General features: G+C 42.6%; 1 protein-coding gene, 1 long non-coding RNA gene and 9 other non-coding genes across 11 annotated transcripts in view; 1 reads left to right on the top strand and 10 right to left on the bottom strand.

Moving 5' to 3' along the window:
• The window catches only part of Dars2 (aspartyl-tRNA synthetase 2, mitochondrial), a 29,883-nt gene extending 11,045 nt beyond the window's left edge, over positions 1-18,838 (top strand). Inside the window, exons 7-17 of the mRNA XM_051147682.1 lie at positions 800-846; positions 2,510-2,616; positions 3,188-3,257; positions 6,913-7,092; positions 9,847-9,954; positions 10,494-10,556; positions 12,648-12,800; positions 15,029-15,247; positions 15,429-15,539; positions 16,545-16,620; positions 18,336-18,838. Coding sequence (XP_051003639.1) covers positions 800-846; positions 2,510-2,616; positions 3,188-3,257; positions 6,913-7,092; positions 9,847-9,954; positions 10,494-10,556; positions 12,648-12,800; positions 15,029-15,247; positions 15,429-15,539; positions 16,545-16,620; positions 18,336-18,553 — 1,352 coding nt within the window. The 3' untranslated portion in view covers positions 18,554-18,838. The remainder of the gene's footprint in view (positions 1-799; positions 847-2,509; positions 2,617-3,187; positions 3,258-6,912; positions 7,093-9,846; positions 9,955-10,493; positions 10,557-12,647; positions 12,801-15,028; positions 15,248-15,428; positions 15,540-16,544; positions 16,621-18,335) is intronic.
• Positions 18,839-22,370: 3,532 nt separating this feature from the next.
• On the bottom strand, positions 22,371-23,300 carry LOC127191015 (uncharacterized). The gene is made up of 3 exons (XR_007830814.1): positions 23,245-23,300; positions 22,835-22,856; positions 22,371-22,649 (listed from the first exon to the last, which is right to left on the bottom strand). It is a non-coding gene; the product is annotated as an uncharacterized LOC127191015 (long non-coding RNA).
• LOC127191193 (small nucleolar RNA SNORD81) lies at positions 22,490-22,566 on the bottom strand. Its single transcript, XR_007830819.1, has one exon. It is a non-coding gene; the product is annotated as a small nucleolar RNA SNORD81 (small nucleolar RNA).
• LOC127191199 (small nucleolar RNA SNORD47) lies at positions 22,715-22,793 on the bottom strand. The gene has a single exon (XR_007830824.1). It is a non-coding gene; the product is annotated as a small nucleolar RNA SNORD47 (small nucleolar RNA).
• Positions 23,112-23,189, bottom strand: LOC127191202 (small nucleolar RNA snR60/Z15/Z230/Z193/J17). The gene has a single exon (XR_007830827.1). It is a non-coding gene; the product is annotated as a small nucleolar RNA snR60/Z15/Z230/Z193/J17 (small nucleolar RNA).
• Positions 23,301-23,364: 64 nt separating the features above from the next.
• LOC127191194 (small nucleolar RNA SNORD79) lies at positions 23,365-23,449 on the bottom strand. Its single transcript, XR_007830820.1, has one exon. It is a non-coding gene; the product is annotated as a small nucleolar RNA SNORD79 (small nucleolar RNA).
• A 397-nt stretch (positions 23,450-23,846) lies between these two features.
• On the bottom strand, positions 23,847-23,907 carry LOC127191234 (small nucleolar RNA SNORD78). Its single transcript, XR_007830854.1, has one exon. It is a non-coding gene; the product is annotated as a small nucleolar RNA SNORD78 (small nucleolar RNA).
• A 208-nt stretch (positions 23,908-24,115) lies between these two features.
• LOC127191201 (small nucleolar RNA SNORD44) lies at positions 24,116-24,174 on the bottom strand. Its single transcript, XR_007830826.1, has one exon. It is a non-coding gene; the product is annotated as a small nucleolar RNA SNORD44 (small nucleolar RNA).
• A 588-nt stretch (positions 24,175-24,762) lies between these two features.
• Positions 24,763-24,845, bottom strand: LOC127191192 (small nucleolar RNA SNORD24). The gene has a single exon (XR_007830818.1). It is a non-coding gene; the product is annotated as a small nucleolar RNA SNORD24 (small nucleolar RNA).
• A 151-nt stretch (positions 24,846-24,996) lies between these two features.
• LOC127191235 (small nucleolar RNA SNORD75) lies at positions 24,997-25,059 on the bottom strand. The gene has a single exon (XR_007830855.1). It is a non-coding gene; the product is annotated as a small nucleolar RNA SNORD75 (small nucleolar RNA).
• A 362-nt stretch (positions 25,060-25,421) lies between these two features.
• Positions 25,422-25,501, bottom strand: LOC127191200 (small nucleolar RNA SNORD74). Its single transcript, XR_007830825.1, has one exon. It is a non-coding gene; the product is annotated as a small nucleolar RNA SNORD74 (small nucleolar RNA).
• Positions 25,502-25,514: the final 13 nt, after the last annotated feature.

Here is a 25,514-nt window from a genome sequence, read left to right as displayed (position 1 = left end):
AATCAGTGTATAGACTGGTCTCCCCCTCCCCCCACCCCTGCCTCCAACAGTTTAAGTTTTCCTACTTCCTTTTTGTTTGATAAGGTCTCACTATTGCAGTCCAGGGTATAGAACCTTGCTCTGTAGCCCAGGCTAGACTAATCTTGAAACAGTCTTCCCGCCTCAGCCTCTTAGCTACTAGAATTCAAAGCATACACAACTAAACCCAGCTTGTATTTATCCATCTATCTACCTATCTATATATCTGTCTGTCTGTCTGTCTATCTACCTATCTATATATCTGTCTGTCTGTCTGTCTACCTATCTATCTATTTACTTGTCTATCTATCTGTCTATTTGAGATTAGTTCAGGCTGACCTTGAACTCACAAGCGCCTCAGCGTCTTGAATTCTGGGGTTACAAGCATAGACCACAATGCCCAGCCAGTTTTGCATAGCTCTTTGTCACTTTGGCACGCCATTTGTTGGGAGGTCTGAAGTCTCCCCTGAGTAAACTAGAGCACTCCTTGGAACTTGTTCTTATTTCATCATTGCTGTACTGGCAGAACACTCTGATCACCGGAGCATTTCGGTAGATATAAATTCATCAGGTGTTTGGGATAATTTCCTGTCACAAACATCAGCCTTATGAGTAGAATTACATTTTATAAAAGGCTTAGCTTTCTTGGATTTCTAGAAACCAAGGTGAGCATGTCTTACTTCAGACGGCTTCCTAATTGAAGGGAGCCTCTGATGTGTCCTTCACTATTGGCATTATACTTGCCACATCCCTATGTACTAACTGATTTTTCTGTTTCTAGGGTTTGTGGATATAGAAACCCCAACATTGTTTAAGAGGACCCCAGGGGTATGTACACTACTTACCATCTTACTACCGATGCCCTCCTCGATACAAGTGATGGCTTTGCTTTTATAGTCACTTGGCCCCTTTAATTTTCTCATATTACTGCCTCAGTGTCTTCAGATTAACTAGGTTATTTTAAGAACTGAGAAAATTTTGTGAGTCGGCATTTTGAATCAGAACACTCTTATTCTGCATGAGTTTTCTTTCCCATGAGTTTTATAGAAACAAATCATTAATGAATGTATGATTAAGTTTTGTTCATTAAAAACTGTGTGAACCCCAGGTGCAGTGGTGCATGCCTGTAATCCCAGCACTCGGGCAGGCTGATCTCTTTGAGTTCAAAGCCAGCCTCATCTACAAATCGAGTCCAAGACAACCAAGCCTACATAGAGAAACTCTGTCTCCAAAAACAAAAACAAAAAAACTGTGAACTAGACTAGAAAGTTAAAAGCACATAGTAAAACTTCATCTCCAGGGGATCAGACACCTTTTTCTGGCCTATGAACACTACCATGTACACATACCCACATACAGACAGATACATATACACTTAATTAAAATAAAATCTTGGAAGCCACGGGGTAGTGGAACATGCCCTTAATCCCAGCACTTAGGAGGCAGAGGCAGGCGTATCTCTGTGAGTTCAATGCCAGCCTGGCCTACAAAGGGAATCCAGGACAGCCAAGGCTACACAAAGAAACCCTGTCTCGAAAAACCAAATAAAATAAAATCTTGGGCCGGGCGTGGTGGTGCACACCTTTAATCCCAGCACTCGGGAGGCAGAGGCAGGCGGATCGCTGTGAGTTCAAGGCCAGGCTGGTCTACAAAGTGAGTCCAGGATGGCCCAGGCTACACAGAGAAACCCTGTCTCGAAAAAAAAAAAAAAAAAAAAATCTTGAACTGGAGAGATGACAAGCCACTAATCTCAGCACTCAGAAGGCAGATCTCTGTGAGTTCAAGGCCAGCCTTGTCTACAAACCATGTCCTGGACAGCCAAGGCTACACAAAGAAAACGTGTCTCAAAAAAGAAAATTACTGTAGCTGTGCATGGCACATCTCTTAATTACAGTACTCAAGAGACGGGCAGGTGGATCTTTGTGATTTCCAGTCCATTCAGAGCTACATAAATAAATACATTTTATTGTATGTGAGTTGTTTTAGGGACTACAAGATGGACAAGAAGGCTGAGTGTGGTGGCACAGGCCTTTAATCCCAGCACTCAGGAGGCAGAAGCCGGTGGATCACTGTGAGTTTGAGGCCAGCCTGGTCTACAGAGTGAGTCCAGGACAGCCAAGGCTACACAGAGAAACCCTGTGTCAAAACACCAACAAAAGAAACAGATGCACAAGAACTGTGTGCCTGTCAGTGGGAACGTGGCTCTTTAATTTCGAGTGCTTAAGCAGGAAGTTGCACTATCACAACTTGAGTTTGTTTTGTTGTTGTTAATTTTGTTTCAAGATTTTTGTTTTGTTTTATTGAGACAGGGCCTTGCTATATGGGTCAAGTGCCCTTGAACTTACTGTTCCTCTATCTTAGCCTCCTGAGGGCTGCTGGATTTGCAGGCATTTGCCATACCTGGCTTACATGTTTTTGTTTGTTTATTTTTCAATACTATCTCTCTTCTCTCCTTCTGCCACCCCTCTCTCTCTCTCTCTCTCTTTAAAAGGGTGCCAAAGAATTTTTAGTACCATCCAGGGAGCCTGGAAAGTTTTATTCTCTCCCTCAAAGCCCTCAGCAATTTAAGCAGCTTCTGATGGTCGGTGGTTTAGACAGGTAACCAGCTTTTTTTGGTTTTGGGGATTGCTATTATTCCTCCAAAAAGGGAGGAAGAAAGAACAGGGAGAGGGAAGGGACAAAACTTGTCTGATCTGGCACTGGTGACGTGGCTCAGTGGGTAAATGCTCTTGCCACACAAGGCTAAAGACGTGAGTTCAATCCCCGGAGCCAACATACAGGTAGAAAGTAAGAACTAGCTTCACAAAGCTGCCCTCTGACTTCCACTTGTGCCCTCATACCTGCACACCCCACCTCTCACTCAATAATAGTTAAAAAAAAAAAAAAAAATTAAAGTTGACTCATATGTAGAGGTTAAGTTTTTATGTGAGTTTTGAGATTGCTGCCCCCATATAATAAAATAAAGCTTCTGAGGCTGGGATACAGCCTTATGGTAGAGTACTTACTTCCCTAGTATGCATGAGGGCCTAACTTTGAGCCTTGCACCACAAATAAAATGAAAAACTAAATTTTCTCACATTAATCTGTTTCATAGCCTGTACTGCCAAAACTCTGTGGGAAATTATTTGGGCTATTCAAAGTCAAAGTTAACTCTAGTTTTCAATTATAGGTATTTTCAGGTTGCCCGTTGTTATCGAGATGAAGGTTCAAGACCAGACAGACAGCCCGAGTTTACTCAGGTACTAAGCTACGTTTACTTGGCTCTTACAAATTCATGTTTGCTATAACCTAGGATTCCTCAATAATAGAGCAGTCATTTTATGAGTGTTTAAAAATTAACAAAAGATACTGGGTCTCCTTGTTTCATTTTCATATACATGTCATTTTTGTTGAATGTCCACTCTCATTCCCCTGTCTCCTCACTGGTCTGCTTCTTCCCACTACCTTCCTGCTTTTATATCACAAGTGTCCTACCTTGCTTTTTTTTTTTTTTTTTAAAATTAGAAGGTTGTTTTCCAAGACAGGGTTTCTCTGTGTAGCCTTGGCTGTCCTAGACTCACTTTGTAAACCAGGCTGGCCTGAACTCACAGCAATCCACCTGCCTCTGCCTCCTAAGGGCTGGGATTAAAGGTGTGTGCCACCACATCCGGCCCTACCTTGTTTTTAATTCCTTTTCCTTAAGATCTCTTCTTTTCCCCTCTTGTATTTCCTTTTAAAGCTCCATGCCCTATACGTGCACATATATATGCTATTATAAAATTAAAATCTAGAATCTACCATATGAGAGAAGCATGGGGTAGTTGTCTCTGCATCTGGGATACTTCACTGAACGTAATTTCCAATTTCATTTTTTACAAATGTCATGATTTTATTTCTCTTTATGGCTCAATAAAATTTCCTTGTGTATATATAACACATTTTATTTATCCAGTCATCAAATAATTATATCTAAGCTTGTTTCCATCCCTTAACTATTGTGAATGGTACAGCAATAAATACAGATATACAAGTATCTCTCTGTTAAGACTTAGAGCTTTTGAGTATTTCCCAGGGGTGGGAAAATCAGATCATATAGTAGCTATTTTCAGTTTTTTGAGAAACCTCCATACTGATTTCTATAGTGTCACCACCAGTGTGTGCTCTCACCGGCAGTGAATAAGGGTTCCTTGTTCCCCCAAACCTCTACACAGCATTTATTGTCATTTGTATTTTTTTCCATATAGTTTTTAAAAGATTTTTTTCTTCTCTGCAGAGGTGTGCAGTTGAGACAAGGCCTAAGTCTCTCTGTGTAGCCTTGGCCAGCCTTGAACTCCCTAAATAGACCAGGCTGACTTCACACTCATAGAGATCTGCCTGCCTCTGTCATTAAAGAGTGTCCCACCATGCGAGTAAGATTTTATTGTGCGTGTATGAATATTTTGCCTGCACATGCATTCCTGATACTCATGAAGTCCCTAGAACTGGAGTTACAGGTGGCCATCTGCCATGTGTGTATTGGAAACTGAACTTAGGTCCTCTGCAAGAGCAGAAAGTATTCTTGACCTTGGGCCATCTCTCCACTCCCATCCTATGTTTACTTGACATTCTGCCTAGGGAAAGATGGAACTCAAAATAGTTTTAATCTATTCCATTGTCCTTCTTCTAAGGAGTGTGGTCATCGACTAAGGTGTGCCAAACATTCCCAGTGTTTTAGCATTTATGACATGATAAAGTTCTTAAAACAAATCTTATCCATCAAAAAGCAGTACTCCGGTGACCAGTGAGGTGGCTCAGCAGATAAAGGCACTTGCTGCACAAGCCTAAGCCTGAGTGTTCTGAACCCATAAAATGTGAAGGCAAGAACTGACTACTGGGTTGTCTTTTGACCTCCATATGTGTGTTGTGACACACTTGTGCCCACATCTGCATTATACACACAGGAATAGAATAACAAATAAAAAACAGAGTTAAAGCTAGCCGTGGTGGTGCATGTCTTTAAATCCAGCAGAGGCGGAGGCAGGCAGATATCTGAGTTTGAGGCCAGCCTGATCTATAAAAGCAAGTTTCAGTATAGCCAGGACTACACAGAGAAACTTTGTCTCAAAACAACAACAATAATAACAAATAAAGTTAAAAGAAGAATCAGTACTCCAAAACCAGGACGGAGTTGGGGCTGGAGAGATGCTCAGCAGTTAAGAGCACTGGTTGCTCTTTAAGAGAGCCTGAGTTCCATTCCCAGCACCCACATGGCAGCTCACAACCATCTGTAACTTCAGTTCCAGGGCATCACATGCCCTCTTCTGGCCTTCACGAAAACCAAGTATGCATGCGTACATACAGGTAGGACACTCATAGATATAAAATGGTTTTTTTTTTTAAGGATAATACTAACTTTGAAAGAAAATAATCCTATATTGTTAAAGTAACTTTTATTTGCCTGATTTGTCTTCCAGGCTTACTGCTTCCTGCTAACCTAGGCCTAGTCCTGGAAGCTTCTAGCCCTCGTACAAGCTAACCTAGGCCTAGTCCTGAAAGCTTCTAGCTCTCGTATAATCTAACCTAGGCCTAGAATGTTTTCAGCCTCTGAGACTTACTGCTGAATAATTTCACCCTTTCTAGCTCTTTCTGAACTCTGCCTGGCTGGTTCAACTCAGCTGTTCTGGCTCAAACGCATCTCCAAGCTGACTGATTCTATCTGATTTCTCTCTTGGCCTCTGACTGAATTGCTGTGTTTGGCATCACACTGACTTTGGCAATATGTTCTAATCTTCTGGCTCCTTCTGTCTTCACCTGTGTCTAATTTGTTCTTTCTTCAACCTGTCTCTGTAAAATTCTCCAAGTAAAACTGCCTCTCTCTCTCTCTCTCTCTCTCTCTCTCTCTCTCTCTCTCTCTCTCTCTCTCTCTCTCTCTCCCCCCCTCCCCCCTGGGCCCCCAGCTGTCTCTTGCTAACCTGCACTGAACTCACTAATGAACTCCAGCCTGGATGCCGCCTCCGACCAACTAACTTTACCTTCATTGTTTGGGATTAAAAGTGTGCACTAAAAGCATGTCTGTATTCTAACCAGAGTACCCATGTTGCTGGATTAAAATCACTCTACACTATGTATTTATCTAATCTACAGATTTATCAAAACTCTTTTTTTTTTTTTAGTTTTTCGAGACAGGGTTTCTCTGTGTAGCCTTGACTGTCCTGGACTCACTTTGTAGACCAGGCTGGCCTCGAACTCACAGTGATCCGCCTGCCTCTGCCTCCTGAGTGCTGGGATTAAAGGCGTGCGCCACCACACCCGGCTCAAAACTCTTATTTGGCTTTGTTAAGATAGCATTAATCAGTGTGATTAAATACCAAAGTCACAAGTTTGCAGTCATAACAACCAGGATCAGATGTAGCCTAACTACTTAGTGATTGCACTTTGCAAGCAACTCACTTCTCTGAGCCTTCAGCCGTGAGATAGTTGTGAAGTAAACAAGACCATGTATGTTAGGCAATAGCAGTCGTTGACATAAGAATGATGTATAATAAAATTTGTACCTTAGTATATGGGACCTCATGAGGCTGAGAAGCTTCTGTAAGGCAGGAGACACTGTCAGCAGAACAAAGCGACAGCCTACAGACTGAGAAAAGATCTTCACCAACCCTACATCTGACAAAGGTCTAATATCCAAAATATATAAAGAGCTCAAGAAATTAAACACCACCAAACCAAACAACCCAATTGAGAAATGGGGCTCAGAACTAAACAGAGAATTCTCAACAGAGGAATATCGAATGGCTGATAAACACTTAAAGAAATGTGTCCTTAGTCATCAGGAAAATGCAAATCAAAATTTATACCTTTAGGCATATATTATTTCTGGGCAGAGTTCTTCATATTGTGACTCTTTGTGTTGTTTCCATGTTGCTTTGCTTTCAGATTGACATAGAGATGTCTTTTGTAGACCAGACAGGCATCCAGCATTTAATTGAGGGTTTGCTGCAGTATTCCTGGCCTGATGATAAAGATCCTCTGGTGATTCCTTTTCCTTCCATGACTTTTGCTGAGGCACTGGCCACCTACGGCACTGATAAGCCAGATACTCGCTTTGGGATGAAGGTATTTTCTTCATGTTTCCAGGACTGTCCCCAAGTAGTTCAGCCATCTTTTCAAGCATTGTAAGGAAATTTACAAGTGTTATGTACTGTTGGTTAATATTTTTAATGTTCTTTTACCTTGTTATCTCTGTTGTTAAATAATAATAGTAGACTCTTAGCATTGTACTACGTTTTCATTCAAGTTCCATTTCCAAAACCAAGCTCTGTGTGTGTGTGTGTGTGTGTGTGTGTGTGTGTGTGTGAAGCTTGCTGTGTAGCTGAAGCCACTAGCTTCAAACTTGAGATCCTTATGCCTAAGCCTACAGGTAATGGGGTGACAACGGTGTCTCATCATATTCAGTAAGAGCAAGATTAAAGAGGCACGAGGTGGTGATAGTGCGCACCTTTAGTCCCAGCATTCAGGAGGCAGAGGCAGGTGGATCTCTGGGTTCGAGGCCAGTCTGGTCTACAGATTGAGTTCCCGAAAAGCCAAGACTACATAGATAAAACCCTGTCTCAGAGGGGTGGGGGGAGGGGACAAAAAGCAAAAGCCTGGCATGGTGGTGCATGCCTTTAATCCCAGCACTCGGGAGGGAGGCAGAGGCTGGTGGATCTCTGTGAATTCCAGGCCAGCCTGGTCTACAAAGTGAGTCCGGGATAGCCAAGGCTACACAGAGAAACCCTGTATCAAAAAACCAAAAAAAGAAAAAACAAATTAAAAAAAAAAAGTAAGATTAAGACACTTACTTGTTCATGTCAAGCCTGACAACCTCAACGTGCTCGCCAGAGCCCAAGGGTGAAGAGCACTGGCTTCTGAAAGCTGCCCTCTGACCACGCATGTGCAAGATTTTCACTATAAAGTTTTACTACAGTACTTACCAGTTACTGATTTTTTTTTTTTTTTTTTTTATGGACATGAATAGTTATTTGAAAGAAAAAAGTAAAACAAGTTTTTCTATGTCAATATGGCTCTCAGAAGGGAAATGAATGAGTTACTACTTTCCCTTGGTCTATAAAGAGCTTAAATACATGAACACATTCCAATTACCAGTAAGAACAAGAATGGAATTTTTTTTTTTTCAGTTTTTCTTTTTTTTTTTTTTTTTTTGGTTTTTCAAGACAGGGTCTCTCTTGTGTAGCCTTGGCTGTCCTGGACCTGCTTTGGAGACCAGGCTGGCCTCGAACTCACAGCGATCCACCTGCCTCTGCCTCCCGAGTGCTGGGATTATAGGCATGAGCCACCACGCCCAGCTTTTTTTTTCAGTTTTTCAAGACAGGGTTTCTCTATGTTATCTTGGCGGTCCTGGACTCGCTTTGTAGATCAGGCTGGGCTCAAATTCACAGTGATCCTTCTGCCTCTGCCTCCCGAGTGCTGGGATTAAAGGCATGCGCCACCATGCCAGCAATACTTTTTTTGTTGTTGTTTTGGTTTTGTTTGCCTTTTGCTTTTTGTTTTTATAAGACAGGATTTCTCTGTGTAGCCCTGGCTGTCCTGGACCTCACTCTGTAGATCCGCCTGTCCCTGCCTCCCGTGCACCACCACCATTACCATCCCCATACATACGTTCTTATATACCAGCCGTCCCTTGTTCATCTGTAATACAGAATGCTAGTTGAGACTGCCTAGAGTCAATCCTGACTCTACCACAGCAGTCTCTTGGGCAAATGCTACCCTGCAGTAACCCTCTATAGAATACATTCTTTAAATGCTAAGTTGCTAAAATGTAGTTCTTTTTTCCTTTTATAGCAAATATCTCAAGATGCCTTTGTCTCTGCCTCCCAGAGCTGAGGTTACAACATGGATGCTGAGAATTTGAACTCAGGTTGTCATGTTTGCCTAGCAACCACTTTTACCCACCTCTCCAGCTCTAGTTGTTTCTTTAAAATCCTGTTTCTGGGCTGGCACCATGACTGAGGAGATACAAGATTATTTCTGGCAAACCTGATGGCCTGACTTTGCTCCCAAGATTCCACATGGCAGAATGAGAGAACTAACTCCCTTGTGTTGTCCTCTGGCCTTCATACCACACAGCCTCCCCCACCCCCACCCACACACACTTTACCCTGAGTTCAATACACACACACACACACACACACCATCAGCATGCATCTCTCCCACAGTAATAAATACATAAAATTAGAAAATATCTTACCTGTCAAATAGAGAAATGACTCCATGGTTAAATATTTGCCACTCAAGTGTAATGACCTGAGCTCAGATCCCCAGAACCCATGTAAGTGCTGGGTAGTCCTGGGACCTCCCTGTAATTCCTGCCATAAGGCTAGCAAGGCTAGAAAGATTAGCTATATCAGGAGCTTTGGGTTTGATTGAGAGACCCTGTCTCAATAGATACAGTGGAAGAGCAATGGAGGACGAGTCCTGACCTCATTCCCCAGCATATGTGCATTATGTGCATGTATACCCATACATGTGCCCACATATATGCAACAATGCAACCGTATACACACATACCACATACACATAAAAATATAAAGAAGTAGGAGGCTGGAGAGATGGCTCAGTGGTTAAGAGCACTGTCTGCTCTTCCAGAGGTCCTGAGTTCAATTCCCAGCAACCACATGGTGGCTCATAACCATCTATAATGTGATCTGGTGCCCTCTTCTGGAATGCAGGTGTACAAGCAGGTAGAAGACCATAAATAATAAATCTTTTAAAAAAAGAAAAGAAAGAAAGAAACCAAATCTTATTTATACGATGTTTTAAGGTGAAATTAACCTTGTGCTTAGTTATTCCTTTTTGTTACCCATTTTATAGATTGTGGATATCAGTGATGTGTTTAGAAACACAGAAATTAGATTTCTTCAGGATGCACTGGCCAAGCCCCAAGGAACTATCAAAGCCATACGTGTTCCTGAAGGAGCAGTAAGTGAAGTACAATTTTATGTTTTCTCTAGAATGTATATTTTAGAATAAAATGTGTTTAATACTGGCACATGAACACTTGATCAAGAATAATATAACAAGGTTATGCACACCTTTCATCCCAGTATTTGGGAGGAAGAGGCAGGTGAAACTATGTGAGTTAGAAGCCAGCTTTGTTTACATGGTGAGTTCTAGGCCAGCCAGAGTTACATAGTGAGACCCTATCTCAAAAAAGAAAAAAAATGGAGCCTGGAGAAATGGCTCAGAGGTTAAGAGCACTGGTTGCTCTTCCAAAGGTCCTGAGTTCAATTCCAGGTAACCACATGATGGTTCATAACCATATATAATGAGATCTGGTGCCCTCTTCTAGTGTGCAGGCATTACATGAAGGTAGAACACTGTATATGTAATAAATCAAATAAAATCTTTTTAAAAACGAACAAAAAATGTTTTTTGTAGAAGGTCTAAGCAGAGTCTTATTTGCCTGTTTATAAAGCTGATGCCATAATGATAACTTTACTTTGATTTCCTTTCACCAGAAGTACTTAAGAAAGGAAGACGTTGACTTCATTAGAAAGTTTGCAGCTCACCATTTCAGTCAGGTAAGGAGCAGTGTTTTGTGGGAGTCTGTATTCCACTAGCAATGGCGGGGACTTGAGTTTTGGGTTGGTTCTGGTTTTGGTGGTTTCTTTTAGATTTAAAAATAAATCTAATGTTATGTGTGTTATGTGTGTGAGAGTTTTCCTTTTTGTTCTTGTTATTTTCATTTTTTAAGGCAGGTCTCATGTAGCCAAGGCTTCCTTGAACTCTTGACCATCAAGCCTTCACCTTGAGCACTGGAGTTATAGGTGTGCACCATAACAGCCAGCTCTCAGATTCCTTTTAAAACGGACTACTTCCCTCACAGCTCAAGCTCAAAGAGGGATAAAGATGTTTCATTAAGAAAGAAACACAAGGGTAGGATGCTCAGGCAGGTAGGTCACAAGTTCAAGGCATAGATAAGATACCTAGTGAGTCAAGGCCACCAGGATAACAAAGTGAGACCTTGTCCCAGAACTTGACCTGTAGATCTAGCTGGCCCCGAACTCAGAGGTCTGCCTATATTTGCCTCTGAGTGCTGATATTAAAGGCGTGTGTCCCCACTGCCAGGCTGTCTCAACCTTTTAAAGAGAGAGAGCCTGAGACTGACTGGTGTTGATGCTCAAGGGGGAGTGCTTGCTTAGCAGGTTCAAGGCCCTAGGCTCAGGCATCAGCACAAAAGAGGGGAGAGGGGAGAGCTAACCAAAGTGGGTCAAAGCAAAAGCAAATTTTTAGAAAATAAAAGACTATGAAACATTACTCATCGTTAAATTAGAGAACCATCCTTTCTGGTTTTTCTCTATAGAAATATTCTTTTAGACTGGGCATAGTGGCACACATCAGTACCCAGTATTCAGGAAGCTAAAGCACAGCCGCTGTGAGTTCCAGACCAGCCTGGACTAGGTAGCAAGACCCTTTTGCAAACCAAGAAAAGCCAAATGTGGTAGCACCTGTTGATAATCCTGGCACTTGGGAGGCCAAGGCAGTCTCTGTTTGATGGGAGTATTTATTATTATTATTAGTAGTAGTGTGTGTGTGTGTGTGTGTGTGTGCATGGTGGGGGAGGGGGATACATGCAGAGGTTACACATCTTTACCACAGAGATCGCACTGGCCCCCTTTTAGTCATTCTTACTCCATTCACTTTCGATCACTGCCAAAAGGAAAAAATAAAGTCACAGAAGCTTCTAGAGCCTCCCTTAAATTGGCAGGTGCTCTACCACTAAGATCAATTATATCCTCTGCCATCCTTTTTCTTTTTTTTTTTTTTTTTTTAGACAGGGTCTTACTAAGTTGCCTCTCTGCTAGTCTTGAACTGACAGTGTAGCTCAGGCAGGTCTTGGAAAAGTACAAACCTCCTGTTACAGTCTCTTAGGTAGCAGGGCTTATAGGCCTGCACCTCAAGACTAACTTTTAAAATTTGTATTTGGGGTTGGAGAGATGGCTCAGCAGTTACGAGCACTGACTGCTCCTGCAGAGGTCCTGAGTTCAGTTCCTAGCAACCACATGGGTTCACACCATGTATACTGTGATCTGATGCCCTCTTCTGGCCTGCGGGTGTACATACAGATGGAGCATTCAAATACATTAAATAAATAAATAAATCTTTTTGAAAATTGTATTTCGTTTCATGGTGAAGAAGAGTATCACTGAACTAGCTAGTTTTCTGTCAGCTTGACACACGCTATTATCAGAGAGGAAGGAGCCTCAGTTGAAGAAATGCCTCCAGCTGTGAGGCATTTTCTCAATTAGTGATCAATTGGCAGAGGGCCCAGCCCATTGTGGTGGTGCCATCCCTGAGCTGGTAGGCCTATGTTCTACAAGAAAGGCTGAGCAAGTCAGAACCTCCATGGCCTCTGCATTAGGTCCTGCCTCCAGGTCCTGCCCTGTTTGAGTTCCAGTCTTGACTTCCATCAATGATGAACTGTGATATGGAAATATAAGCCAAAAAAAAAAAAAAAAAAAAAAAACCCTTTCATCCCCAACTTGCAATAGAAACCCTAAGAAAATCATATGAGTTGTCTTCCACTTGGAACAAGTAATCCTTGTACTGTGAAAAAAAAAAATCATCTCACTTTTGAAAAAAAACATCAATGAGCCTTTTTCTGTATCAAGGAAGTCCTGCCTGTATTCCTGAATGCCAAGAGGAACTGGAGCTCACCATGTGCTAAATTCATAATGGAGGAAGAAAGATTGGAATTAGCCAGACTGATGGAGATACAAGAAGAAGACATGGTGCTACTGACTGCTGGCGAACATGAGAAAGCAGTAAGTAACATTTTTTCTCTGGACATGGTATGTGCTACAGGCTGCCTCTTCCCCTGTGTATTTCCATATGTAAAATGGACTGTTAGTTCATAATGCAGGGCTGCTCACTAAGTTGTCATGCACATGTCTTTCAGTGCTTTACAACTGTATAAAGACTAGAGTTTGACAAGAAAGACTAAGCAGGCTACCAAGATGAGACTTGATAGCCTATGACCATATAGTTGGGGAGGAGGTCCCCCTCAGTCTTAGACCTAGGGGAGAGGAATAGGGTGAAAGTGGGAGGGAGGGAAGGAGGGAAGAACAGGAGGATACAAGTGATGGGATAACAATTGAGTTGTAATCTGAATAAATTCATTAAATAAAAAAAGAAAGTTTTCATTAGCCTAAATATATAAAGTTAAAAAAAAAAAAAAAAAAAGCTAGAGTTTGAGACCAGCCTCCACTACATACTGAGAGCCTGTCTCAGTAAGGCAAAACCAAGCTAACCAAAACTGGAGTCTTGGGGCAGTGAGGTGACTCAGTGGCAACTAAAGCACTTGCTGCCAAATCTAATGGCCTGAGTCAATCCCCAGGAACCCACATTTCATAAGGTGTCTTCTCTGTCTCTTTGTCTCCATCTCTCTGCCTGACTGTCCCATTCTCCTCACACACACAAAATGAAAGTTTTAAAACTGGAGTCTTTTCATTAGTTCTTAACCTTATTGGGATTATACACATCAGATCTGCCTCTTACTAAGAAATCAATGAAAAAAAAATTTGAAGGTTTGCAGAAGAAAGATAATTTGGTAATTACAAGCTCTTGTACACAATGCATTCCTAAAACTGTAGAGGGATAGTTCAGACCACTGGAGGAGGGCTGCCCAGCTGACACTCTCAACTGGTATAGTCACCACAGGACTTTTCAGTTACACGCAGTAAATAGAGCCATGATCTAACAAAATCACTTTTTGTCAGGGAATAGACAGGAAAGTGGATGCAGTTTGAAAGGTCCTTGTAAAATATACAAAACATTGTAAGTGAAACATGAACACTAAAACTTATAGAACTGGGCATGCCAACTCACACCTGTAACCCCAGCATTGAGGAGGCCTTGACAGAAGGAAAGGCCATGTAAGCCACAAAGCTGAGACCATGTCTCTCTCAGGAGAGAGCCAGGGAAAGGAAGGAAAATGGGTGGAGGAGGGAGAAAGAAAACTAAGGTGTAGAGGTTCAGTTCCCTTATAGTGGCACAGCTAGTAAGTAGAGAAATAAGACCTGAACCATTAACTACTTCCTAAACTCCCAGTGTGTGTGTGTGTAAGAGAAAGAAGGGTGCGGTATGTGTGTGTGTGGAGGTGGGGGGTGTGTGGGTGTGGGTGTAAGTGCCTGTGTGAAGGCCAGAGGTTGAGTTAGATTCTGAGGCTATGTTTCTAGTGAACCTGGAGTTGTGATTAGCTAGACTAGCTGTTAAGCATTCCAGAGCCCATGTGTCTCTGCCCTGCAGCTGCTGCTGTCACAGATGCATCTGCCTTTTACATGGGTGCTGGGAATCCATGCCAGGTACTCATGTTTTCAAGACAGGTGTTTTACTTCCTAGCCCTCACCTCAGAATTTAGTCTTAAGTCAGTGTCTAATTCTTGCCACCTCTAATAATAGCTGACATTTTCTGACTATTAAGTGCATGCCAGACATTTATCAAATCCTTATCAAAGTCCATCAGGAACTAACTGGCACCCCCATGTCAATAAATAATGAGCCAGGTGGTGGTGGTGCACGCCTTTAATCCCAACACTCCAGAGGCAAAAGCAGGTAGATTTCTGTGAGTTCAGCAACAGCCTAGTCTGCAGAGCAAGTTCCAGGACAGCCAAAGCTACACAGAGAAACCCTGTCTCAGAAAAAATAATTAAATAATTACTTAAGTGTTGGGGTAGGTAACTTATCACCGTTTACTTAATGATGAGATATAGAGAAATTTGTCAGTAGGCTCAGAGCTCAGTCTGTGGGGCTCTGGTGCCTGTGTTCCTGGTCACCATAGTATGGGATGTTCATACAGGCCACTTAGGCTGATGGTCCTGTGTGGTTATCCATCAGGCAATCAGATCATTGTCATATGTTTGTCTCCTGAGAAAGTGTCTCATCTACTAATTGGCTAGTCTTTTAACAGAGACTGGCCTTCAGAATTTAGGTTGTGTTATCTGTTGCCCACTCTGACAAGAAGCTAACTTAATGCTTGTGTCTTTTGTTTGCAGTGCTCTCTGTTGGGAAAGTTACGACTCGAGTGTGCAGACCTTTTGGAAATGAGAGGAGTGATGCTCCGTGACCCAGCGTTGTTCTCTTTCCTCTGGGTAGTAGACTTCCCACTCTTCCTTACCAAGGAAGAGTGTCCCACAGAGCTGGAGTCAGCCCACCACCCATTCACTGCTCCTCATTCCAGTGACATTGACCTCCTCTGTACTGAGCCTGAAAAGGTACTGATCTGTTCTTCCAAATAAAAAGGAAATCTCTAAATAGATACAAAGAACTTCCAGATTTGCTTAGGAGAAGCAAAGGGAAAACTGAGCCTGTTAATGAATCGTGTTTAAGTACAGGGCTTTGGTCCTGTAGGACTGAAAGCCAGGAATTTTCTCTAAAAGTTCTGTGCTCTTGTAGGTTCGTGGCCAGCATTATGACTTGGTTTTAAATGGCAGCGAGATAGGTGGTGGTTCCATCCGAATTCACAATGCACAGCTACAGAGGTACATCCTGGCAACATTGCTAAAGGTAACCAATGCCTTCTGAACTTTCCTTCCTTAACCACATGTCTGTTTTATGAGACATTTGTTTTAAATTGAGAGTTTACTAGGTGCAAAATGCCAGCTTTTCTCCATGTTAATGTAGGACTGGGAAGAGCAAATGATAGTAACAGTTCCTCATTAATGCTTACTGTGTGCCAGGGGCTGCCTGCTACACAGCTAAATGTGGTACTTCATGCATAGAACTCCAACAGCTAGGAGGATGAGATATAAGGATTGCCCTCAGGTCTGGACCATCCTGAGCTATATAGCAAGACCCTGACTAACATACGCACATGCGTGCACACGCGCGCGTGCGCACACACACACACACACACACACACACACTTGCACTGCTGTATTATGTAACATTCCCAGTAATTCCTATGAGTAAATACCCTCATTATTCTCATTTTAAAGGTGAGAAACTGAGGGAGATACTTGCACAAGTCATGAAACGCAGAGCCAGGGCAGGCATGGTGGCACAGTCTGAGATCTCCACTTTCAGTAGTTTGAACTAGAGTTGCTGATTTGCTCAAGCTTGCACTACCAAAGTCCTGTTTCCTGTAGAGCAAGAGCTGAAGGGTGGCTCTTAGGTAGCCCTCTGTGTGTTTGGTTTCTGTGTTACAGCTTTATAGCTCAGGCTAGGCTGGCACTCATCATCCTGCCTTCTCCAGAGTGCTGGCATATTGTCTATTGAACTTCAACCCTCTTAATTTAAAAAAATAAAAGTAAGAGTCTCCCAGCACTCGGGAGGCAGAGGCAGGTGGATGAATGTAAGTTCAAGGCCAGCCTAGTCTACAAAGTGAGTTTAGGACACCCAAGGCTACACAGAGAAACCCTATCTCCAAAAACCAAACCAAATCAATCTCCCCATGCATTATCACGAGTTAGGTCATTTCTTAAACTGAACTTCATTCTCCTTAGTACTTACTGTTACACTGTGACAGAAGACAGAAGTATATACTTAAATAAAATGTGTTTTGCATTTCAGGAAGATGTGAAATTGCTTTCCCATCTGCTCCAGGCTTTAGACTATGGGGCACCCCCTCATGGAGGAATTGCCTTAGGTAAACAATTTTTTTGTGCACTAAATTCCATTCCATGTCGCTGTGTCTCAGATTCAGACTCTCAGTTTAGGGGAAGGGATTGGGTGTCCAAGAGTTCCTGTGACTCTCTTCTTATTTCAGTAATTCAGGAGACATTAGATTGAACCCAGAGCCTTGTGTATCTAAGAACACATTCCATTATTTTACTGCCAGATGTGGGCACCCGCGCGCGTGCACGCGCACACACACACACACATGCAGAAGTTAGGAGGCAGAGGTAGGCAGACTTCTGTGAATTCAAGGCCAGCCTGGTCAACATAGCAAACTCCAGGTCAGCCAAGATGACAGTGAGAGCCCCACCATACACACCCTTAAAAATTAAAAAAAAAAACAAAAAATTACCTATTGCTCTTGTAGAGAGCCTGATTGTTGTTATTTAAATTGGAGAAAAAGAAAAGTTAGGGCTTAAAGTTATGGCTCAGCAGTTAAGACTATTGGCTACTCTTCCGCCAGACCCGGGTTCAATTCCCAGCACCCACATGGGAGTTCATAACTGTCTGTATTCAAGCTCCAGGGTATCTGACACCCTCACACAGATATACACACACAGCCAAAAGTCAATATTACAAATAAATTAAACAGGCAGCCGCAGTGGTGCACACTTACAATCCCAGCACTGGGATCTGTGAATTTGAGGTTAGCCTGGTCTACAAAGCAAGTCCAGGACAGCCACAGCTACACAGAGAAACCATATCTTGAAAAAAAGCCACAAAACAAAGGAAGAAATAAAGAGGAAAAAAAGAGATCTCTACAGTGTACAATAGTGTACAAGCAAAAGATGAGTAAGATAAAGAATGCCCAGAGCAAGCACTGAGACAAAAGTCTACACAATTAGGATTGGGTTCCTTTTGTCTCAGCTGTCACTGCTGGGTATGGTGCCTAGCATTAAGTGTGGTTAATATACCCAGTGAGACTCAATTGGAGAAAACTAATTTTCCTTTGCAAACAAGTGTCAGTTGCAGTTCTTAGCTGGGGTGAAAGCTTATGTCCATTGGGCTCCCCATCTGACTGGAATCTGCAGACCCCATGCATGCTGCCACAGTCATTTCTAATGTGCATCAGATATGACCTAAATTTTAATTCCAATACCCACCTCAGGCAGCTCACAATTACTTGTAATTCCAGTGCCAGGGGGGCAAGATCTGACACCTCTGCCTTCTGTGGTGCGTGCACTCATGTGCATAGACACACACAATAAAAATAAGAAAAAAAATTCTCTACAGGCCTGATAATGCAGCCCAGCGGTAGAGCATTTGTCTGGATTGCATAAAACTAGGGCAAAAAAAAAAAAAGTTCTCTATATCTTTTAAAGACCAAGGCCAGTAGTAGTGGTGCATATCTTTAATCCCAGCCCTCAGAAGGCAGAAGCAAGCCAATCTCCCCTAGTTCCAGGCAGCCAGAGCTACAAAGTGAAACTCTTGACTCAAAAAAAAGGCTCAACAGTAGTGGCACACACCTTTGCCGCTAGCACTTGAGATGCAAAGGGAGGTGAGATCAAGGCCAGCCTGGTCTACTGAGTGACGTCCAGGACAGCTAGGACTACAGAGAGAAATCCTGTCTTGAAACAACCCCTCCCCCCAACTCCCTCCCCCAAAAAGAGACAATAGGAAAAACATCATTTTCAGAGCTAAGTTGCTACACATTTCTCACTGTTAACTTTGTGTTTTACATCACAGGACTAGACAGACTGGTGTGTCTTATCACAGGAGCACCTAGCATCAGAGATGTCATAGCCTTCCCCAAATCCCACCGCGGCTATGACCTCATGAGCAGTGCCCCGGATTCTGTGCTTCCTGAGGACCTGAAGCCTTACCACATCCAGGTCTCATGGCCAGCAGACTCAGAAGAGGAGGAGAAAGCATCAGCTACACCTTCCAAACACTTGAGCTCTTAAGTTTTGTCTTCTTTGCTTGACAAACCTAAAATAGGATCCAGACCTGCCACAGACTTTAGAATCCAGTCTCTGTGGAAACCTTCATCTTTGAGTAAGAGACAAGCTTCACAATGGTAATTTGGTAACATGTAACATTAGGACTCTGGAAGTTTTTTAATCGGAGAATTGTAAAACAAAACAGAAAACCTCTTTATTAGAGTATTTCATCTTCTTGCTTTCCAAGCAACCAAATTGAGCTTTGTGGTGACCTTTTAGCTATCAACAGAATATACTAAGTAGCATAGTAGAATTTAAAAAAAAAAAATCACAAGTCGCAAATCAGGAGGTAACATTTGTAGAAGAATGAGTAGAAATGATCTGAAATACTGTAAAGCAGAGCTGGAAATGCAGCTGGCTTAGACACTGTTCTGTTCCTGTGAGGAGCCACCACAACCAAAGAGACTCTTATAAAAGAAAGCATTTAGCTGGGCATGGTGGCACAGGTCTGCAATCCCTGCAATCCCAGTACTCAGGGAAGCAGAGGCAGGTGGATTGAGACCAGCCTGGTCTACAAAGCAAGTCTAAGACGATCAAGGCTACACAGAGAAACCCTGTCTCCAAAAAAAAAAAAAGCATTTAATTGGGGCTGGCTTACAGTTTGAGTTTAGTCCATTACCAGCATAACAGCAAGCACACAAGCACACAGACATGATTGGGAAGTAGCTCAGAGCTCTACATCATTTTTTTTGTTCTTGCTTTTTTTAAGACAGGGTTTCTCCATGTAGCCCTGGGTGTCCTGGAACTCATTCTGCAGACCAGACTGGCCTCAAAACTTAGATCCACCTGCTTCTGCCTCCTGAGTGCTGAGACTAAAGGCATGTGCCACCAACCTGGCATGAGCTTTTGAAACCGTAAAGCCCTACTCCTAGTGGCACACTCTTCCATCTCCTAATCTGTTCCTTTCAAAGACTATCACTCCCTGGTAATTAAATATCTGAGTTTATGGGGCCATTCTCATTCAAACCAGCACAGCACCTCAGTGGTGGAACATCTGTATAGAATGTACACAACTCTGGAGTTAAGTCATCAGCATCATACCCATGTACATAAAAATCAAAAGGCTTGCTTGGGCAGTGCTCAGGATGTTGAGATGGATTAAGAGAGGCAAATGAGTGCCTACGTGGCAGCTAATCTCTTATTTCTTTTGGTCCCTATTAAAAAAAAAAAAAAATAGGCTAAGGCTGGGTGTGGTGGTGCACGCCTTTAATCCCAGCACTCTGGAGGGAGAGGCAGGTGAATCACTGAGTTCGAGGCCAGCCTAGTCTACAAAAGGAGTCCAGAGAAACCCTGTCTCAATCCCCCCGCCCCCAAAATGGGCTAGACAGGCAGTGGAAGTACAACTCCTTTAATCCCAGCCCTTGTAGGCAGAAGTAGGTGGATCTGAGTTCAAAGCTAGCCTGGTACAGAGTGTCTGGACAGCCAGGGCTCCACAATAAAGCCATGTCTTAAACCAAAGTGGTAATAACAGGCTCAAACAATATTGGGATGCAATACTTTCCTATGGGAAAGGTCAGATCTTGTATTCTAGAAAAAATTAAGGAGCTACAGAAGTCTTTTAAAAATATGAAAAAAAGCAAAACATTCCCAGCTGGACCTGGTACACATACCATATACGCCTTTAATCCCAGAGACAGAGTAAAGAGAACATATGGAGTCCCAGGCCAGCCAAGGCAACACAAGAAAACCATTCCCAAAAATGACCACAGGCAGGATGGCTCACTGGGTAAGGTACCTGGAGTCTACAAGTTAAAGAACAGATTCCTATTAGTTGTCCTCTGGCCTTTATTTTACACATGTATGTAACACAAGTGGAGAATCTAAAAATAAGGGCTGGGTAAGATAGTAAATCAGTAAGGGGAGTACAAGCATGAGGAACACAGTTCAGATTCCCATGACCCAAGTGTGGTGGGGCATATGGATAATCATAGCAGTGATTACACATGGGATATACACATAAACCCTAGCTGGGCACCTTTAATCCCTGCATTCAGGAAGCAGGAGCAGAGGATAGCTGACCAGCTAGCCTGGTCTTACAAAGTCTAGGACAGCTAGGGATACAGAGAAGCCCTGTCTTGGAAAAAAAAAAAAAAAAAAACTGAAGTATACTACAGTTTCAATTCTATTACCACAAACAGTAAAATGGCCACCTGTAGGCATTCCATGGTAACCAATAGGTCATTCAGATTAGGGAAATAGGATTGCAGATCTTGAACTCTCCCTCCATTCCTCCAAATCCAGTCTCATGCCTGGCTGGCTCTGTAGGTGACCACCTACTGTAGCCTCCTACCCTCCCCCAGCCATCACCAGTGATCACAGATCTTCCCTAAGCTTCCCTTTCCCCAATTCATTGCCTTGTCCCAACTTAAGAACCCATAGGCAGAGCAGGTGAGCAAAATACTGCCTTCCCTTAAGTCTACACCCCCAGCTGAGGCATAACACCTATAACTCCTCACTCTGCCCTACCAGGGAGCCAGGCAAATCCTGGTTTAGCACCCAGCTGCCTCAAAGGCTGCCCCATAAGGCCATTCAATACCTAGAAATCAGGATCCTTGACTAATGAGGCCAGTATGGTCCAAGACATGACTATATGCCCTCTCTTAAATTCCAGTTAAAGTAGCGTGGTTCACACCTCCCTTTGGGGCCACAACCAGGCAGTATCTATGATAGCTTTGGTTTCTCACGTAGCCCAGTCTGTACTCTAGCCTCCACCTCTGGGATGCTGTTTAACGGTGGCAGGGGCTGAACTCCACAGGGTACATTGATCTGCAATGAGCTACTTAAGACACAACTCTTACAGTTAGCCAGGCACATAACCACTTGTGTGCAAGTGCTTGGGAGCTAGGTGTGATGGTATATACCTAATAATCCAAGCATTTTAGCTGGGTGATCTATTTAGGTAGCCTCTGCTACAGTGAGGCGATCTCAGAAAAAGAGTTCTAGGAATGATGTTCAAGTACTGTCCAGATGACACGCCCAGGAATTTGAGCTTTGCAAAGGATATCATATGGGAAATAAAGCCCAAGCTGGTCAAGCACCACCCTGCCTCTAGCTTTTCTCCCTCTGCAGAATCGCTAAGCACCAGTACTATACCAGACTAAGTGTAATAACCTCAGACAATGCTGTAATGTCTATTTTCTAGTGAGGGCTGTCTTCAAACTTAGTTATTAAAGACAGCGCTGTCACTTCAAGCGCTACTTTTCTCTAAAGCCAAAATGCTTATCATTCATGAAACTTAAGATGCAGATTCTAGTGCTGCCAGAGGCCCTGAAAGCACCAAATATCTCAGCACTTTGGTTGATGCTGGGCTACACAGGAGGCTCAAAGACCTAGCTGGGAGTAGGCCTTCACCTACTTGGAATTTCCCAACCATTCCTCCCTAGTAGGCTGCTATACCCCCACCTCAGCCCCACTAACTGTTGCTTTAAGAGGGCCACAGATGGCAGTCATTCAGGCTTAAAACTTTTGGTGCCACCTTCCAAGACTGAAAAGTATCAATTCAACATGGCCCATAGTTCTGGCTTTGGCTTCTATGGTTCTACTTCTGGCTAGCTGTTGCGAAATGTTAATGTCAAGCAAAAAACACAATTTGAGCTTCAAAGTTTGCTCAAAGGCCAAGACTACACTAACACCCATCCAGTCACTTGCCAACTAATACATTTCTACTGGGCAGTCTTTCTCTGAATACCCCACAATAATCTCAGGACTTGATCCTCTGCATTGGAACAAAATGCACACTTCTCCAGATGCCATTTAATTCATTATTTTAATGGAAAAAAATCTCGTAACAGCAATACAGGGCGATGTATGATCCATGAGCCTCCAGCCAGCCACCTGCAAAAGAGGTGCCTGCTGTTAGCAACATTACACAATCTTAATTTAAATGTAACTTTAAAAGCACAGAATATCAGATCTTTTATTGTCATCAAATAATCAGTGAGAGAGTTCAAGATGGGCTGAGATCATCACATATTCTGTAATAGGTTCATGTATAGTCATTTTCAACTCTTACCTCTGAAACAGAACAGTACATTCCATGTCCACTTCTGCCACAGGAGCCCTAACCCAAAAAAAGAAAACTTACTAAACTGGCTTGAACAATTGAAGGTTTCATGTTACTAGAGTAACCTCAGAAATAAAATGGAACGGTTTTAAAGGTGATATCATTTTTTAATCATTTGGCAGAATCATCACATCACTGGTTACAAGCCATATTATCATCTGTAGAAAAACAAGCTGACTTACCTTGAAGTTCAGAATGAAGGATCTGTATGAAGATAAAAGAAAACTTATTAGCCCAGAGATTGTCTATCCCAATTCATTACACTTTGCACTATTGCTTGGGTCTCCATGGGCTCTCAATTCTCGACTAGAGGCCTGAGACTATATGCTTACAGCCACTACAATATAAACTGTCCACGTGGGTCATGTCACTGGCAGCTTTGGCCTCGTAAGTCACCAGTACCCACCCTTCCATCTTATACTTAGTAGTGCAAAAACGGTTGTGGTGACCCATTACAGCCAGATACATCAGATAGGAGCGAAAGACTTGTTCATCACAGGTCAAGTCTGCTGAACTATGTTATCATCACTGCATCGGCTTTTGTTTGGGGACTATTCAAAGAACATTCACATGGACATCAGCAAAAACTTACCTCCGTTGAAAGCTTGCGAAGTGCTTTTAATCATGGGGCCCACATAAACCTAAAGAATAAAAAAGTTAAGAGCCATTTAGAAATAGGCATTTATAAAGTAGATTTATACAAGTACCTAACTACTGTTTCAGATTAAGAAAGAATCTTCAGTCTTATTCAGAGAGATTCCCATCTGTGTTAACTTTATAGGTCATCACTAACAGTACTTTATAAGTATAACTTTACAAAAATTCTTACTTACCTTCATTTAAGAGATCAACTTGGGAGGCTATCTTGATCGACATGAGTCCACATGACCGCCAAGGCTACAGAAACCTTGTCTCAAAAGAAAAAAATAAGCATTAACTTGGACCTGAAAAAAACTCATGACACCATTTAGTTGATAGTAGCATGTGCATATTCAAAACTTAAATGCTATGCAGTCAATACTGCAAATAGCACCCATTAACACAATAGTCCTCAAGAACCCAATTCAGAATCAAGATGCCAGCAGTCCAGTAACTGGCTTTTTACATAAGCCATCTAAATAAAAACATGCAACCAGCAGCTAGACATATCTCCTAATATGCTAAGCATCAAATACTAGTTTGCCTGGCCCAGGGTTCTTCAGTCTTAATTTGTCCACAAGTTATTTTCAGCTCAGACATTTAAACATCATTACAAAAACCCTGATTAGAGCACATCCAAGAAAACATAATCTAACATCCATGAAGACTCAAGCCACTTATATTGGCCTACAGTCAGTGTTTTCCAGGACTTACTTTGCAAGTTGTTGAGACAATTCAAACTCCATCTATTAAAAGAAATTGAGAAATTTAGTGCAGTCAAAAGACTTACTTTAAACCCTCCAAAAAGCTAACAGAGCCCAATTATCAGATAGAGCTAATTAAGATCTTCATGTTAGTCAGCATGTGCTTGTCATCATGTAGGCTGTGTTCACAGCCATGGCTGCAACACTCAATGCATGGCAGCACAACGTACAACCATGCCAAACCAGTAATCTCCCCTTCCTTTGACAATTTTACTCACCATTTTCTCTTCTGGTTTCCCAATCTAGCACCTACAATTTCAAACAGGCTAGTTAAAAACTCGGCCAGGGTTGTCACAGTAATTAGCCGAAAACTTACAAAGTCTGCATGCAACCACCACTTTAAAGGACCACCCTTTTACACGGCTGACTCAGCACGTGAGATTGGAGACCCAATCAGAATCCAGCTAATCTCCCTATCAATACTTCCCACATATGCAAAGAATTTCAGACCACCCACCCGCTCAGCTCTCCACGAAACTGTTCCACTTCGGGTACTGGCTGCTAGAACCTCTCCCAGGTGCTGCTCCCTGGTCAATGTCTTTCCCTCTGGCTGACCAATCGGGCATTACTTTCAATGGACCTGCATGCATACTTTCCTTACATTGCACACTCATGGTCACTCCCTTTTCTTCATAGATCCTGGAATAAAAACAGCTTTGTGTAAGTTTTGCTTAAGCTGTTAAGTGTACCCAAGTCACTTTCTCATGTGCCTCAGTTTACAATTATGGTGGTTTAAGGCTATCGTCATCCCCACTGTCAAGAGTAGCAAATAAAAATGTCATCATTGTCACAATCTTCTCGAAACCTATCTCTTCTCAGAGACCACTTTAGAACTTACCTCAAGTTTTCATCCGTTTTTGCGACAGAACTAGAAATAAAAAGAAGGGTGAGCAGTGAGACCACTTCTTTCCAGAGTTTTCCTTTTCGCATACTCAAGGTAATGCCTCAGAACAGTGTTTTTTCAGAAATCCCTTCTGTCCACTACTCTCATACCATCATAGGCTTTACATCTTACAGTATTTCTTTCTAGGATACCCTTCTGACTTACCTGGTTGTGAGATGTCACGAAAAGCCCCATCACGGAGATCCACGGCACCATTCCTAAGAGATATTTGCTATTTTAAGTTTTATTTCCACAAATAACTTTCACTGTGGCTCTATGGAACGCACATACTCCAGGCCTTCCCCGTAGAAGCATCTGTAGGCTGTTATTAACTACAGAAAGGCCTACGTTAAGGCCTTTGTCAGCCAGCGCCTTCAACCTCATGGTGAGCTCGAGACTGCAGGCCTGTGCTTTCCAGCTTAGCCGTACGACGCAGAAATCGTGAGCACTAATCACAAAAGGCCTCCCGGGATGACTCGGCATGCTCCGCCATCAGAGATGTTGGTATTCATCAACAAGCTCAGCTGTCCCTACCAACATAGCCTTCATCATAGCGACAACACGCATGCCGGGCGC

The sequence above is a fragment of the Acomys russatus genome, chromosome 6 (genome assembly GCF_903995435.1).
Source record: "Acomys russatus chromosome 6, mAcoRus1.1, whole genome shotgun sequence".
NCBI classification, from domain to species: Eukaryota; Metazoa; Chordata; class Mammalia; order Rodentia; family Muridae; genus Acomys; species Acomys russatus.
The sequence above is the reverse complement of the archived record's forward strand: the minus strand, read 5'-3'. Positions and strand labels throughout refer to the sequence as shown.